This window comes from Temnothorax longispinosus, chromosome 12 (genome assembly GCF_030848805.1).
Source record: "Temnothorax longispinosus isolate EJ_2023e chromosome 12, Tlon_JGU_v1, whole genome shotgun sequence".
Taxonomy (NCBI): Eukaryota; Metazoa; Arthropoda; class Insecta; order Hymenoptera; family Formicidae; genus Temnothorax; species Temnothorax longispinosus.
In genome coordinates this window covers 9,875,221-9,891,083 of record NC_092369.1, presented here as the reverse complement: position 1 = coordinate 9,891,083, position 15,863 = coordinate 9,875,221, and the positions used below count along the sequence as shown (strand labels likewise).

Below are 15,863 nucleotides of genomic sequence, written 5' to 3'. Positions count from 1 at the left end.
TGCATATATATATATATATATTTTATATATATTATATATTTATTATATATATCTATATATATAATACACGTGGCCTCGTTCTTGCTTATTATCTCCAATGAATGTGCGTGCGCACGCGCGCGCGCGCCGTATGGGGGTGCGAGGGGGTATACCTATGTGGTGCAACAGTTAGCCAGTGACCTAAGGTAGGAACACTCTCGCGGAGTCACCCCCATACTTGTTCGACGCAACACACGTGCAACTGGGCTATCGATCGCTATATAGCGGGAGCGAAGCCTCCGGCGGTTAATGAAAATAACTATAGTAAAGTATACACCTCGCGCGCTCTCGGTGTGCACTGCTTAGGGCTTTTTTATGCGGCTGTACGTTCGTCGAACCCCCGTAGACTTCGTGGAGAGAAGCAAGTATAATCTCTCTCTCTCTCTCTCTCCTCTTGCTTCTCTGTGGCGGTGTATAATACGCCCCGATTGCAGGGAGGAAAAATAATTGCACATTACTCGGCTGCCCGCTAGTTCAGCATTTTTTTTTTTTACAATGTTTACGTTGCCGTTATTACACGCATCTGAACTTTTATTAACAAATTTTCACTTATTTTTAAAGCGATTGATTAGCGCTCAATTAGTTATTTATTTGTTAAATTTGCCATGTGTATCTCATTGTGCGTTCTCGTAGATGACAGCATGGTCATTTCTTATTTTACAATGCTTGTTTTATCGCGAATGAACGGATCTTAACTTGCAGGATCGTGATAAGGGTGCAGCCCGTGTACACTTAGGTGACACTATAGACGAGCTTAAGAAATTTAATGCGAGGCGAAAATTGAAGGAGGCCGTAAAAGCAGCCGTCTCCTCCTCGAAATGGCACGCTCCGTATTCCGAAGCTAATGGCGACAATTTCTCTGACGTCGGCGATGACGAGATAACTACAGGTACATCGAAAACGAGCGAACTCGGAAGTTTATTTCTGATATAAATACTGTAAAATGCCATGTAGATAAAAGTGTTTTTCTCGACGCATGGTTTAATTTACAAGGAAGACGAATATAAATTTTATTTAATAGAATTTTAAGTCATTTATCATTTTATTATTTGACTCTCAGAGATGTACAATGTTAGAAATTAATACTGCGCGGACACCCGTGTTTTTGGAGCACCCGGACACCCTGAGACTTTCACCCAAAGGGTTTTTAAAACCGTTTCTGTGTTACAAAGAAATTTAAAAAAATTCATCTATCATCTTTAAGGTTTCAAAAAGTGATTTCTTTACTTACATAAGCCGAAGCTGTTGCAATTTTTTTTTTTAAGAGTGCTGAAGCCATTTCCGTGGAAATCATAAATGAACAATCTATGCTTTAAAAGATCCACGGTGTCCGCGCATTGTTAAAAAAGAAAATTATAAATAATGGATACCGTCAAATTGAGATTTTGCTAACATTGAACTTCGTCAATTTCTTCGCCAAAAATTCAGAAGCCCTTTACATGTGCGCTTAATTGCTTCTGATATTTTTATAACGATCAAAGCAATGATAATATATGGCTAATATTTCATTCACGCGCTCTGAGCTTACTATTTCAACAATGAAAGATCGATGATATCGCGTAATTTGGAATTATTTCCGCGAATATTGCGTTAATGAATACAGACCAAGCAAATGAGCGCGAATAAGCACGAATGAATAATTTGCTTTAATGAGTGCAAACGGCATATTGCCAGTATGAATTGTCTGCGTATTCGCGCTTGCTCGCTTTATCATCCGGCTTAACAGTGAACTTTGTTTTCTTATCAACATAGTTTATCACTGTATAAAAGATTGCAGTTAGAATATGAGTTAGTGAATTAACGACGCGTTTCATAAAATCAATATTTCACACATTCTCATGTTATAGGTGCTGTGGCCGAAATTGTGGATTGTTTGGATGACATTGAGATCCTCGAGGACAGTGACAGACTATTGCGGTCGGAAGTTATCAACACCATCGATGATCATCGGCTTCGGGCCATTTTAGAGGTATTTTTTACGACAACTCATAATTATATGAAAAATAACAAGAACATATTGAACTGGTTAAGCGAGTGAAAAAATAAGATGATTAAAAGATTGTAATGAGTTAAGAAAATCTAAATTTCAGTATTCAAACTTTTTGCTTGTCAAACAGGTAATATTAATTTAATTGCAAATTGTGCAAATTATCACGTATTTATTACGAAAATGTTAATATGTATGTCCCTCAATAACTTGAGATATTCAACATAAGTTGGCCTTAATTAGACAATGCGATTATCTTCCGACTGTGCGACAATCGATTGCTACATCTTATCTTTATTTAATTATTATTTTGTTGTATGAATTTCTGTAATTACGATCGGGTCTCATCCGGTAATAAGTTAGTCCTTGATTCTGTGCAGGTTGGGGGTAAAGGAGTTTATTTATTTAAATATAAAAAATTATGGAAAATTTTTAGCAATTTTCTTTATGATTCCATCGTGATATCGAGATGAAAATTGAAATAAGCGGGCCGCTTAATTTTTCCAAGGAGAAAGCAAAATTCTTGTTCCTAATTCGATGAAAATTCAGAAAAAGTTTACTGTATATAATGGGTCTATTCTCTTTTTTTAAATACAGTATAATAATATTTATATGTTAATAGTATCATTTTATACAATATCATCTTTATTGCAAAATTTTATTTAATTAATTGACGTTTCTTTTGAACGAGGAGCATCGTCAGTTTTATTCATTCAAACAATTCTTTTCTTCGTGTAACTATCTCACAGATGAGCATTTCATAATCGAACTTTCGTTCTCACGTCTCAAATTATTTTTACGTCATTTATTCCTATCAAAACAGTAAAATTTTCTGCAATCAATTGCAAGTAACAGAAACAGAGAATGCCTTTGCGGCGCGTAGGATAAAACAGAATAATTCTTATCAAGTGTGGGTAACGACCGTCAACCTCTTCCGTGCGACGCTCGCGCAACGTTTGAATTTATCTTTCAACCCGCCCGAATCGGCAGCCATCTTGGACAGCATCCCTTTTCGCGCGGTCGAGTCCCGTCGCTGCAGAGCTTGAGCTTTTCCACTGAGAGCGGAGCCACCCATCCCTCGACTTTCCCTCGGCGATCCTCCCCTCGACCGCGAGGGATAACTTAAACCCCTGCGGGATATCCCGCGGGAACGGGAACTGCCCACTCTCGTTCCTTTCGAGGAAAAGCACGCAAGCGCTGCCTGATGCTCCGGACTGGCAAGATGGCCGCCGTGGAAATCGTGGAATCCTGTCAATCCCGATAAACAACATGCCGCGCACGATCGAAGGATCGCACTGTCGCGGCAACGCGCGTACAAATGTAAACCCGTTCCTCGGTGGTTCCTGAAGTGTCACGTGGCCGAAACGAGCCACGTGCTGGGACCATGCTGCACACGTGGTCCTAGTGCGGTCCTAGGCTTACTAGTGCACTGTTTATATGCGGCAGAGATGCACCTCTGTCAGTTGATGTTCATCGGCGACGCCGAGCTAGCCGGCGACCTGCTCGAAATCGCGGGTCTCCTGGTGAGTAAATTCGTTCGATTCGGCAGAAATATAAGGGTGCGTATTGCCAGCGGTTAACAGTCCGGCAAGTTTTGAAGTTTATGGAAATAAAGTGACACCGGTTGCTCAAGCAAATTTAAGCGCGTCTGCTGTATAATCAGGACATCTCATGGATCGCTTGTGAACTATTTTCAACTTCCGTATACCGTCTAATAACATTATAATTATCTTGATTTTCAACCCTCTCGATAATCTCAATTTTTTATTGTATTATATTTATGTGTTATTTATGATTTAAAGTAATTTTCTATATTGCGTTCTCATAAGAATATTTCTTGAAATAAAATGAGGTAAACAATGGCACAGAAAAGTTTGAATACTAATTGTTAGATAGCTTTAATAAGGTTTTCGTTAATTATTAAAATGCTATACTTTTTAGCATTTTAATAAAAATAAAATGGAATATTTTAACTGTTTAATTTAAATCGGTCACATTTTGGAAAATGTATGACAATAATTTATTTTTGTTAGACAAATGTGAGATTGCACAAATGCTAACAAAAAATAATAGTTACAAAAGAAATCGGGGGAACTCCTATTGATGTAGATATTTTTAATTTTCAGCTTTATGATAGAATCTCAGGCCGTGTACCAGCACCGTATCGAGCACCGCAGACGGATGCGGTCCAACGTGCTCGTGAGGTTGAAGAGATCCTTCGGGAAGCAGAGCATTCGGCGGTGCGAAATATCGATAGAGCCGATCTTCGAGAACTTCACGAATTATTGGTCCAGCCGCATATGAGGGTGAGTACATTGTGATTTAAAGTCAGACAATTAACGCTGGAACAAACGACTTGCTTCTGTTACAAGCTAGTCTTTTTGATTCAAATTATTCGTATCAGAACTTTCGATTCTAATTAACTCTCTGAATATATTAAGTGACGCAATACTATAAAAAAAAAGATTTTTATATCAGTTTTATATCTATATTTACACACAATCACTTTACATGTACGTCACCGGTATTAAGAAAATTGCCGAAACTTGTGAAAAAAGCAATCGATACGTTTTAAATCAATTCTTGATATAAATTCAATTTATTAACGAATAATTTGTGCTTGAAATATTTTTTTTTCTTAATGTCGGGAATTGCAATAGCTTGAGGTTGCATTGTTGCGTCAAGCAGTTATTGCTAAATCGATCGGTAGCTATGGACTGCGCCGCATTTGTAATTATCCAAGCGTAAACGTAAATCAGGCGCGACTTAATTCGCGTCTATCATTACGTATCAATAACGATTTTTCAATTGTGCACGTGAATGAATTCAATTAATAAGAAAATAGGAAGTATTGATGATTAATTACAGCTTGAATTGTACAAAGTGATTTCTTAAGAATAACTATAAATTGATAGAAGAAGCTATACCGTGTATCTCGTAATTATTATATAATATTTTAACGATATGTTCAGAGAGTTAATTAGAATCGAAAGTCCTGATACACTGAGAAAAAATCCAAAAACATATTTATTAGGTGGCTCCTAATAGCATATTTACTTATTTTTTACACATATTTATTTAGAATTAGATATTTTTATTTCAATTAAATAAAAATATCTAATTCTAAATAAATATGTGTAAAAAATAAGTAAATAATGCTATTAGGAGCCACCTAATAAATATTTTTTTGGATTAAAATATTTTTTTCTCAGTGTACGAAACTGTTGAGGTTGTAATTAGTTTTAACTTAAGAGCATTCTGACATAATGCTTTTATATTATGATTTTGATTTTAATTAACCTTCAGGATATACTCTCAAAATATTGCTTGATGATTACGGGATATTCGATACATAAAATAATTCGTAAATTAATTCTGATAAGTATTGTCGGAATTTTTAAAGTGTATGATGATTGTTATAAGAATATTTAATTATACGACGATTATTATATTATATTAGTTGACACAATATGTGCCATCAAATTTTCGCATAATTTCGCATATGCACAAGTATGTGTATTTGTGTCACTTGCATGCATTTATGTGGCAGCGAGATATATTCGGTGGTTTCTAAATATAAAAGCGGTGGCTTCTAAATATAAAAGCCTGTGAAATCCGCGAAAAGATCGATCGGTGTCGGACGATTTGTGTCGGCGATTTTCCGCAAACTATTCCGACGGTGGGTATCCCGATAATCGTCTAACCGTGTCGTTGCATTGCTGTTTGTCCTTACAGCGGTGATCACAGTTGGTCCCGCTAGCATATTTATCGCGGGTGTTTGACATTACCGTAGGATATACCGTAAATGGGGCGCGGAAATGTAGGTCGATCGTTAAAATTCTCGGTTAAAAATCCCGTAGCTGTTGCAGAGCGGAGTAGGAAAGGCAGGGAGAAAAGAGTTATAGCTTTAGTAAGATAAATGTAGAGAAAAGGAGCGTAAAGCGGTGAGATAGATCGAGAACACGGGATTTAAACGGGCCGCGGAGCGTTCTGATAACTATCCTCGTTACTAGGCGTCTTATTAATCTCATCTTTATCCTCGAGGATAACGCGATGCTCATTACTTATTTGCACACCTCCGCCTCCGTCCGCGTTTCTGTCTGGTCCTATTTTAGATCGGCGTCTCGAGAAATGGAGAACCCGGTTGCGCCCTTTTACGTGATATTTGGCACTGCGCTCCGGATACGGCCAAAATCGATGTGGCGCCCTACTTCGATTAGCGACACAAGTGGAACGGGCAAAAATAAAAGAGCGTCTGGCGCGAGATGCATTTAATTACATACGTTGAATGGTTTGATGGAGCATGGAGCCTGCAGCTCTCTCGTTTCTTCCGCAAGATCGTGATATCGCTACCTATAAATGCTCGAAGGAGTGTTCATTAGAAGAATCCTCGTTCTTTGAATTTAACTTACTTCGATCGTTCCATCTTGAATCGAAGATAGCGCGATACGTTCGTCGATCAATGTATTATGTTTTGAAATATGCATTGGGTGTTGTCGTTCAATATAAAGGTGTTTATCAAAGACGTTATTTATTAAACTTCGATGAAACGTAAGCGTTACATACGATAAGATATAAATGAAGATAAGTTATTTTTTATTATATATATAAAATTTTGTAATTAAATCTAAAATTGATACATAATTAAAATTAGAATCTTTGAATCTCTGTCGTGTAAATCGAGAAAAAAATATATTTAATCGATATCCACGAGAGTGGATAGTAGAACTTGTTGCTTCGTTGAGATAGGAAGTAATATTGTGGCAACAGGATTGATCCATGCACAGCTATACATTAAAATGCATGATAGAAAAAGACAGAGAGCTCTTGATCCATCTACTTACCCGTTACACGATAAGCTTTCAAGGAAAGAATACATTTAATACTTCGGGAAAGATTGATGAAATACATTCAAGGTTTACACCTTGTAACATGTTACATGTCTGCATATATCGCAACATATATATAAAATATATCGTAATAAATTATGCATTTGAAAAATGCTTTTTTTTAACAAACATATTTTTTTTTTAATCGAGAAACCATGCAATGAATTTTTATTGACCATGTAAAACGTTTCTCAAAATGTAATATTATAATCTAGAAATTAATTTAAATGGAAAATCTTAATATGAAAATGTTGAGGTTGCAGATCGAAGTTGTTCAATAATATCGCGCTTCTTAGCGGCGATCTATTATTGATTTTCGCAATTTAAATAATATTAATTCTGTTTTTTGGTTTTTTAATACCTCTTTAAATGATATAATTGCATCAGAATTCAAGATAAAATTCCATTTATAATTCTATATACCGTGTAATACGAAAAACATTTAAAGCATTAAAATACATACATACGTTACAATGCGCGATATATAAAATTATAAGTAGAATAGCATCAGAATCTGATTCAAATTGTTATATGAAGTGGATTTTACTTACAGTTACTACATACATTATAACAATCGGTTGATATTAACAATATTAACAATATTATTGTCAACAGCGATTTTTGCTTGTTACAGAAAAATTATTTGATTTTTCTTTAATGAAAATTCCCAACCAAGCAACTCAATTGTTGCCTTAAGCGATACGAAAAAATCTACGATATAAAACATAAAATGCGCGATAAACTATTCTTGGAAATTTAAAGGAATATTTGGCGTGAATAGATTTTAGAATTTTAAAAGTATTACTTCGAGGTGACGATAATTTGATTGAAGGCATTTTGTTGTCTCACGTCGTGCTGCGTGCCGTGTTTACAAAAAAAACCGCCGCCGCGCGCCGAGGTGTTTTCGTACGTATGGTCGCCGCGCTATCATTCGTAGTATTCGTACGCCGACACTCGAACGGACAGGTAGTGGTGCGTGCCGCTCCGTATTTCGCCGCGTTATCTTTCGGTTTTTCCTACGGACAGTTAACAGATCGTTATCACGCGCGATTAATCAATTCGATTGACGATTCGCAAGCGTGTCGAGGTGATAGCTATCGTGCTTCAAATTTCTTGTCAGTTCGTCAAATCATTTACATATAAAGGCCGCGCCGCCGCCGCCGCCGCTGCTCTAGCAAACTCGCGCGCTGCGAGGAGTTATCGTAAGGCCTGTTCTACAGTACGTTGTATATCGCTGTCGGATATCGGAACATACTACGCTGCCGATGATCCAAAATGGGAAGTCGTTTCCGAAAAATAATTCTCTCACTGGAGGGAATTTCAGTTCACCGTCGCGTCGGCTCCGTAATGCGTTCCGATATCCGACAGTGGCATATTGTAGAACAGATCTAACCTATATAAGGTTGCTGCACTCTCGTTCGCACGCCGATATAATCGAACGAGCAGGTGGTGGTGCGTGCTGCTCCGTATTTCGTCGCGTTATCTTTCGGAACGTCATCTCGCGCGATTAATTAATTCGATCCGTAATTAAATCCGTATTTTAGTATTTGTTAATGGTACGAATTACGAAATTTGGATATTGAATAGATCGTAGTTTTGCGCGCAAACTTTTTGCTTGCTTTTCTCGCGTCGTTCTTTCTTTATTTTTATAATATAATTTATAATACAATACGTATCGCGAGCGATTAACGCGCGTCGACAATTTAAAATATTGCGCAGATCTAATTAACTTTGTTTTCGCGAGTGAGTGTTATGTAAGTGCCATGAAGAAGCAATAAAGAAAACTGAGAGGAGGAGGAGGCCGGGGAAGGCATCGGGCAATAGCGGAGCAACCCGAAGGTTAGTAGTTTATTATTTATCTATTATTTATTACACAGATCTTTATTAAACATTTTACAAAAATTTAAATTTAAAAAATTTACATTATGTAATTTGAAGCACGAATAACGTGCAGTAATTATTTTTTAAAATAATTATTTTATTATAACTAATTATAATTGATTATTTTATTATAACTTGAATATATTTATATTTTACAGATCAACGTTTACTATAACTCCGCTACGCATCGTACCGGTAAATACTTTACCTTTTTATTATAATTTTGAGACATTGTATGTATGAAAATTATATCCTATCTTGTACAAATAAGATGTATGAAACATGGGATACTAAAAAATAATTGAAAACATTAAAACTCTTGTCTTGAGTTAGGTTATTGTTAAATATTAAAAAATTAAGAATGTGAGATGAAAATATAAAAATATATATCTATAGATAAATATAATATCATACATTCGTTGTCTTGGAATAGATACACTAATATAGACTAATATCTCAATAAATATTTAATTCTGGAATGTATATGAGCTCGATTTATGACAAAGCAATTTTGGTAAAAAAGTTATTCTTAAATTTAGTAAATATATTGTAATTCTCTCTCTTCATACCTTTTACCAAGCGCTTATATATCTATATATCTATATATAAGCGAGGGTTCAAAATACACAGTTGAGAACACTACATTAATTTTTATGATATCAAATTCGTTATAATTGATTGGAATCTTCGAAGTTATTACATAAATCAATAATAGAAACGAAACAGACAGAGAAGTAAAATAAATTTATAATAGGTAAAATTTATTTTTAGAATATAAGCTTTTGTCTAAATCTGTTTCGGTCGTATTTCATGATCGATGAAGATTGGAACAAGATGTTTATATAGTTTCTCTTTTTTCTTTGTGTATATATTTATGTAAAAAGAATTAATTAATATCCGTAAAATACGATAGGAAAAAATTAAAAATTACAATAATATTTATAGCCATGTTTCTTTATTTTCCTTTCCTTTTATTCACAAATATTTTTTTAAATTGAGCTTGCGCTTTGGCTTTCTTATACTCTTCCAGAGTTAAATATTGTATAAATTAGTGTAAGAAAATAATATTTAAAGATTTTATTGATATATATGTCATGAGCATAGAAAAGAAAGGAAATGTTTCACCGTGGCATTGGTAGATATATTCATAGAAATTTATTTAATAAAAAGCGCGTTAAAGATTATTAATTGTATTTATTCTTATAACGTGCCAGATTTATAAATTTGTTATTATCTGTCCATAACTGATAACTTAATTGTATATAACTTGAAGTGGAGTCATATAACATGATCGCGTTAAAACACTCGATATTGAAAAAACCCTAATATATTATATTAAAATTAATATAATTGAATATTTTCATTTATCATATACGTCTTATACTATTATAGACAATATGTCATCAAAATTAGTTTTAATATAATACATCATACATTTTTTACACCAGGCATTTTAACATGACATGTAACTGATTAATTCTGAAATAATGTATAATATATAAAAAGTTCTTTTTTTAACGAAATATATATTTATTATTTTACACATTTGTAATAACAATAGTATTGACCAACTTCGATCACTTATGACTTAAAAGTGTATGAAAAAATTATTGTAACCATAATATCTTCATATTAAGATTTTCGCGATTTTAATCTAAAATACATTATTAAAATATTGCACACTGGTGCGATACTTGTTTCTAATGTAAGCATATAGGATAATATTGTACTTTATGTTCATTTAAAGCGAAAAAGAGTGATATTTTCCGACCTTTTTTAAAATCTTGAGATATTTATTAAAAATTTTGCGTAGTTACATTTATTTAAATTATAATACATAAACTTTAATAATATTATTAAATTAATTAATTTTGAATATCTTTCGTCCATAAATTTATAACTTATTATTGAATGTTACAATTTTAAAACTCTTTTAAGCTTTGCTATTATCTTAATTGCTACAAAAAGTGATTGGTTCATTCATGATATACAACAAAGAAAGAAGTAAAAATAGTCAAAGCAATATTAATAAACCAAAAAATATTTATATGATTATTATTAAATAAGTGGTCTCCGTAGTGACTTTAAAATTATATACATATAATTAGTATTTTTTAGGAAAGAGGCTAGTTTGCAGGTTTATAATAAACGCTAATTATTTTTAAATAGCAGAGAGTATGATAGGAAAAAGGTTTACAAACATTGTAGGAAAGGCGTTGCGTGGATACGTATTGATTTTACACGATATTCGCGCTTCCCTACAACGACGTAATAACATTAGAATAATCATTTTACGCTAATTTGTTTTACGCTAATTGGTTTCGCAAAAATTAACGGGGATGCAAAAGAGATGTATTTTATGGTATCATTTAAATCGATAATATTTTTTCTTATCCTTAATTTTTGTATTCTGAAGTAAGCATGGGCACAACTTTTCTTAATTAGACGTCTTTTATTTGCGGGATTAACTCTGATTAACCATCTTAACTATTCGTTAGATCTCGTTCACTTCATTATCACAATGTGTACCGAAGTTCATATCAAGCACTAGAAAGGTCTGTAAAAGCGGGAGGGATGATGTTCCCAGAGTGCTAATACTTGTCGCAAGACCCGCTTGGGCAGTTGAACGAGCGGTACGAGGGTACGTGGGTACGAGGTACGGAAAAGTCGGAAGAAAGTATCCGCCGGGCTTGAAACTGGATCACGATTGATTGGCGCCGTATCGTCCGTCGTCCGGCGGCGTACGCAACGCGTCGCAACCCCGTCCGGTGGTGGCAGCTACCGGCGCTGGCTGACGGTACTGCGAAACGGTCGCGCACGTCGGTCCGATGCGGGGGTGGCATGGCGCTCGGTGCTCCGTGCTCCGTGCTATAGCGAGCCGTTGTGCAGGAGGGTGGTGGGCGAAAGGAAGGATCTGACGTACGGGGCGGGTGGCCCCCGAAGGGGTCGCGGGAGGGGTTTTACTGGAGCCGGGGGGGTGGGTGGCGGGCGTCAGGGCAGGAGAGCTAGTATGCCGCAGAACGTAGATCGCGAGCGACGCGTTCCGCACCCCTCTGTTCCACACACATACAGGTTCTGCGTTGACGACGACGACGACGTCAACGTGGACTCGCCGCAAGCCGATCGTGCTCGCGCAGCACGTGGAGGTGGCTCGCGGAGAATCGCTCGTCGTTGACGCTCGACGCGACCGACCGCGGAGGACGTGTGACGACGACGTGTCTGAGCTCGGCGCGGCCCGCGCGATCGCCGCCACCGCTGCCGCCACCGACGAAGTCGCAAATCGCGCGTGCCGAAGGGTAGTCGCGGAGGAGGTGCTCGCGTCGTGGCCGCGCGCGATCCGTAAACAAGCAGTAGTGTAGCCATATCCCCGACCCGACCTCTCGCGAGCATAACGGCACCCTCTACGGCCTCCACTATACTCGCGGCGTTGCGCAGCGCGTGTTACCGTACTCCAGTGATACACCTTGGTGCTCGGTTCCGGTACCGCGCGAGAGAGAGTGCCAGATCACTCCGTCTCAATGTGCGTTACGTCACTCCTCCATCTTAGTGAACGACTCTGAAAATACACACCGTGTCGTAGGTTGAAGCTGGTCTCATTGTCAGTTTTCGCGGTTGCTAATTCTCCCCATTCACGACCACGATGCCGACCTCGCGTTAGGACCTCCCTCTCCTATAGATCGCTTCAGTTGCTCGCTAATCGAGTAGCTCGATCGCCAATCGGTTGACTCGCATTTGGTGTCACATGGTTGTTTAGCAATGCCGCAATTTTATCTTATTCATATTTAGCTTGACTTGGTGTTCGATTTGAGTCTTGTATATGTATTGATGTATCATCTGTTTGCCCAGCGGAATTTAAGTGAAACTATATATACATATATATATTTATACATATTCATATCTCGAGGGATTTGCGTAAAGTTCGTTTCGTAGCTCGCTCACGCGTGGCGTGCATTATATATACAAATGGGAAAAGATGATGATATAAAATTATAATGAGTTTTCTTACCCCTTTTTGTTTTAAGATCACTCGCGTGTAATAATTATTTTCTTATAATCTAATTAGAAACTATCTTCTATAATATATAACCTTTGGCATAACTTGAAAGATTAACTTTTCTAGGACACTGATTTCATTATAGCTCTATTTTTAACAAAGTTACAAAGTTATTTTATTTATACATTGTAAAAGGGAGTATTGATTATAACACACGTACATGAATGAATGAAAATAATAACCGAATATATTTAGATATGTATCTCTTTGTTTAGTAATTAATTTGCTAATGAGTATGATTAATATCAATATATTTAACACTTAATTATAATAAATTCAAATAATTTATGTCCAATACAAAATATCACATCATCTTCCTCCTATTTTGCCATTTTACCCGTTTCATGAAATGCCAAACAATATCAATCCGTTTGACATTCCATCATTGTGACATTCGTGCAAAGCTTTATAAAAATCTACGTGCGTGCCATTTCCCAACTAGCGCAAACGGACAAGTACGACACATACGTTTTTCCGTTGTCGGCAAACTGCTTCAGTGTACAAATGAAGTTATCAGTTCGTGTCGCTGGTGGAAGCAATCTTGCCGACGTTTCGTTAGCTGCCGCTGGCCGCGGCCGTTGATAAATTTGATCGCGGCAGAAGTCTTCGTTGAACGAAAACCAATAATTTTGCAGCTTCCTCGAACAGCCTAATCGTATTCGTTACCCGTCCTACTATATTGATTTCCTTCGATCGTTACCTCTCAAACTGTGCTCGCCTTTGTTATAATTGATTTATTTTATTAAGCAGTAGCAGCTCGATCTTACTTACTATTTTATGCGAACGGGTCTTGATACGGGTCACTGACACTAGCGACAGATTTTTGCAGTTTGGCTCTAACAAAACTCGAGTTGGCACAGTTGCACGCGAGTGGACAAAACGATATATGTATACACGTATGTACATATCGTACGCATGTCGGAATTGTCGCTTTCGAATTTATCCTCTTTCGGACGAACTAGATTGTCGTTGCTATTGTTAACATAGCCCATCAAAAATCGAATCTAAAATCAAAGTAACAAAATGTATGTCTCTAATATAGGTATTTAAGTATTAATATCAATAAATGCTTTTTTTGACATTGAAATTAATACAAAATATAATATACAGGATATTGGTTTAACTATATTTTTTATAGTTAGAGGATTATACTAGAGTCGATTTTAAATAAAAAATACAATATAATTAAATTTTAAATTATATTTCTGTTAAAATATCTATAGACTTTAGATAAATTTTTTTAAAAACGTATTTTAACAACATGCTTGACAATTAATTTATCACAGATATTTTCAAATTCTAATATTAAATAATTTAAAATTTGTATTATAATTGGGGTATTATACTTTATTTTAGTGAATTTTATTTGTTTTGTTATCATGTATCTTTTATTTATTACAATTAGCCGCTACAAATATCTATACGAATTGGAATAACAGAGAAAATAAATAGCTTGTATTACATTGTTAATTACTATGATAATACAGATGAATAGCTTGAATTACATTATCCACATAAATGCATCTTATCGATAGAGCCTTTTTAATAAAGGGTTGTTTTACCTCTGCAAATTGTAATATCTAAAACTTTGCAATTGTCCGGAAATGCCAATTACCTACAGCCGAAGTTCGCCGTGTGGTTAGCCAACTGTATAACGCGCAGCATCTTTAGTCTAATGAGTTCTGTTCTCTATCGTCGCGTTCGCTTGATAGAGCAGGAAAGCTTCCAACTCTCATCGACCTGAATTTCTGTACTTTTATTAAAGTTAAAAGTTGCGTATTATCCAGTTATTAGACTGTTCTTTGTTTTCTGCTATCATTTCTCTGGCATAGTGAACTAAGCGTGTCCGAAAGCGGGATAAAACTCGCTCAGGCGTAATAGGCAATATATTTTTGAAAGTAAATCTTTATCAACGAGAAATAACATATAGTTTCGTTTCCTAGATAGAAAATCCACTTCATGTCTGACGTGTTTTATTTCTTTCATAAATAGTCTTGTTTCGTGCTTTGCTTTGTAGCAAGTTTAAATATCCTGTTTTATTGCTATATATTACTTTTTTCATTAAAATGTATATTTATAAGAAAAATGCCATTTTTAGATAAAAACTCTGCAAAACTTCCCAATAATTTTTTGTTGAATACAAATCTCGGATAATCGATGACAAATAAAACAGTATTGCATGTATAATTTATAAAGTTAAATAAAATTAATACAAATCGCTAAATACTAACAAAATGAATAAAACTATAGTGAAAAAAATGAAATAAATAAATAAAATACAATAAAACACGATGTAAAATGAATGACGAAGTAATCAAATAATTTTCTTTGCCGGACTCTTTTGTCTTGTGGAAAATCGCAGCGCTCCTATACGGTAGTGCATTGATTGGATTTTGTACAGGGAGGGTGCGGGCGGATGACTAATGGCGGCAAGGCGGAATGCATGGCGAGTGGCAGATTTTTGAGAATGGAAAGGAAGCGCAAATTCAGAGAATGTGTGGGTTTGTGTGTGTGTGTGTGTGTGTGTGTGTAGTGAATTGATGGAGTCGTTGATGTAGGACGGTGGGAAACCAACACTCGTACACACGTACAGAGCAAACCTCTTCTTAAGCGGCTTTCTATCTCTTTCCCTTCGGCGATTTTGCACTTACCTACCTCATCCCTCGCGCTTCTCTCAACGCTCTTAGTTCCTTGATACTCCCGTATTCTCTACAGACTCGTTGTACTTATTCCACCAAATTTACGCACATTTTTCTATCGCACCCCAAGGTATAAAAAAAGATATTTTAAGTTCTTGTTTGTAAAGGCTAAAAGAAACTTTTCTTGTTTGACCTTGGAAAGGTATTTTTGCTACCCACGTTGCTGTTTTTATTTAATCTATACTGAATAGAAATTATACAGTTAAAATGTCATATTAAAATTTCACTATTGAACACGTATATTATTGTAGATCTAATGAATTTGTGGCCGGAAGCTTTCATATCCAGTTATGTCAGTGACGTCAAATTCACGC

At 35.9% G+C, this 15,863-nt stretch overlaps 1 protein-coding gene across 12 annotated transcripts in view; it reads left to right on the top strand.

Annotated features, from left to right (window-relative positions):
• Positions 1-15,863, top strand: part of Cask (peripheral plasma membrane protein CASK) — a 180,134-nt gene that overhangs the window by 31,514 nt on the left and 132,757 nt on the right. For 11 of the 12 annotated variants that reach the window (XM_071795775.1, XM_071795764.1, XM_071795768.1 and 8 more), the window contains 3 exons: positions 742-928; positions 1,887-2,008; positions 4,153-4,332. In XM_071795775.1, coding sequence (XP_071651876.1) covers positions 742-928; positions 1,887-2,008; positions 4,153-4,332 — 489 coding nt within the window. The remainder of the gene's footprint in view (positions 1-741; positions 929-1,886; positions 2,009-4,152; positions 4,333-15,863) is intronic. The other variant, XM_071795766.1, reaches the window with a different exon arrangement.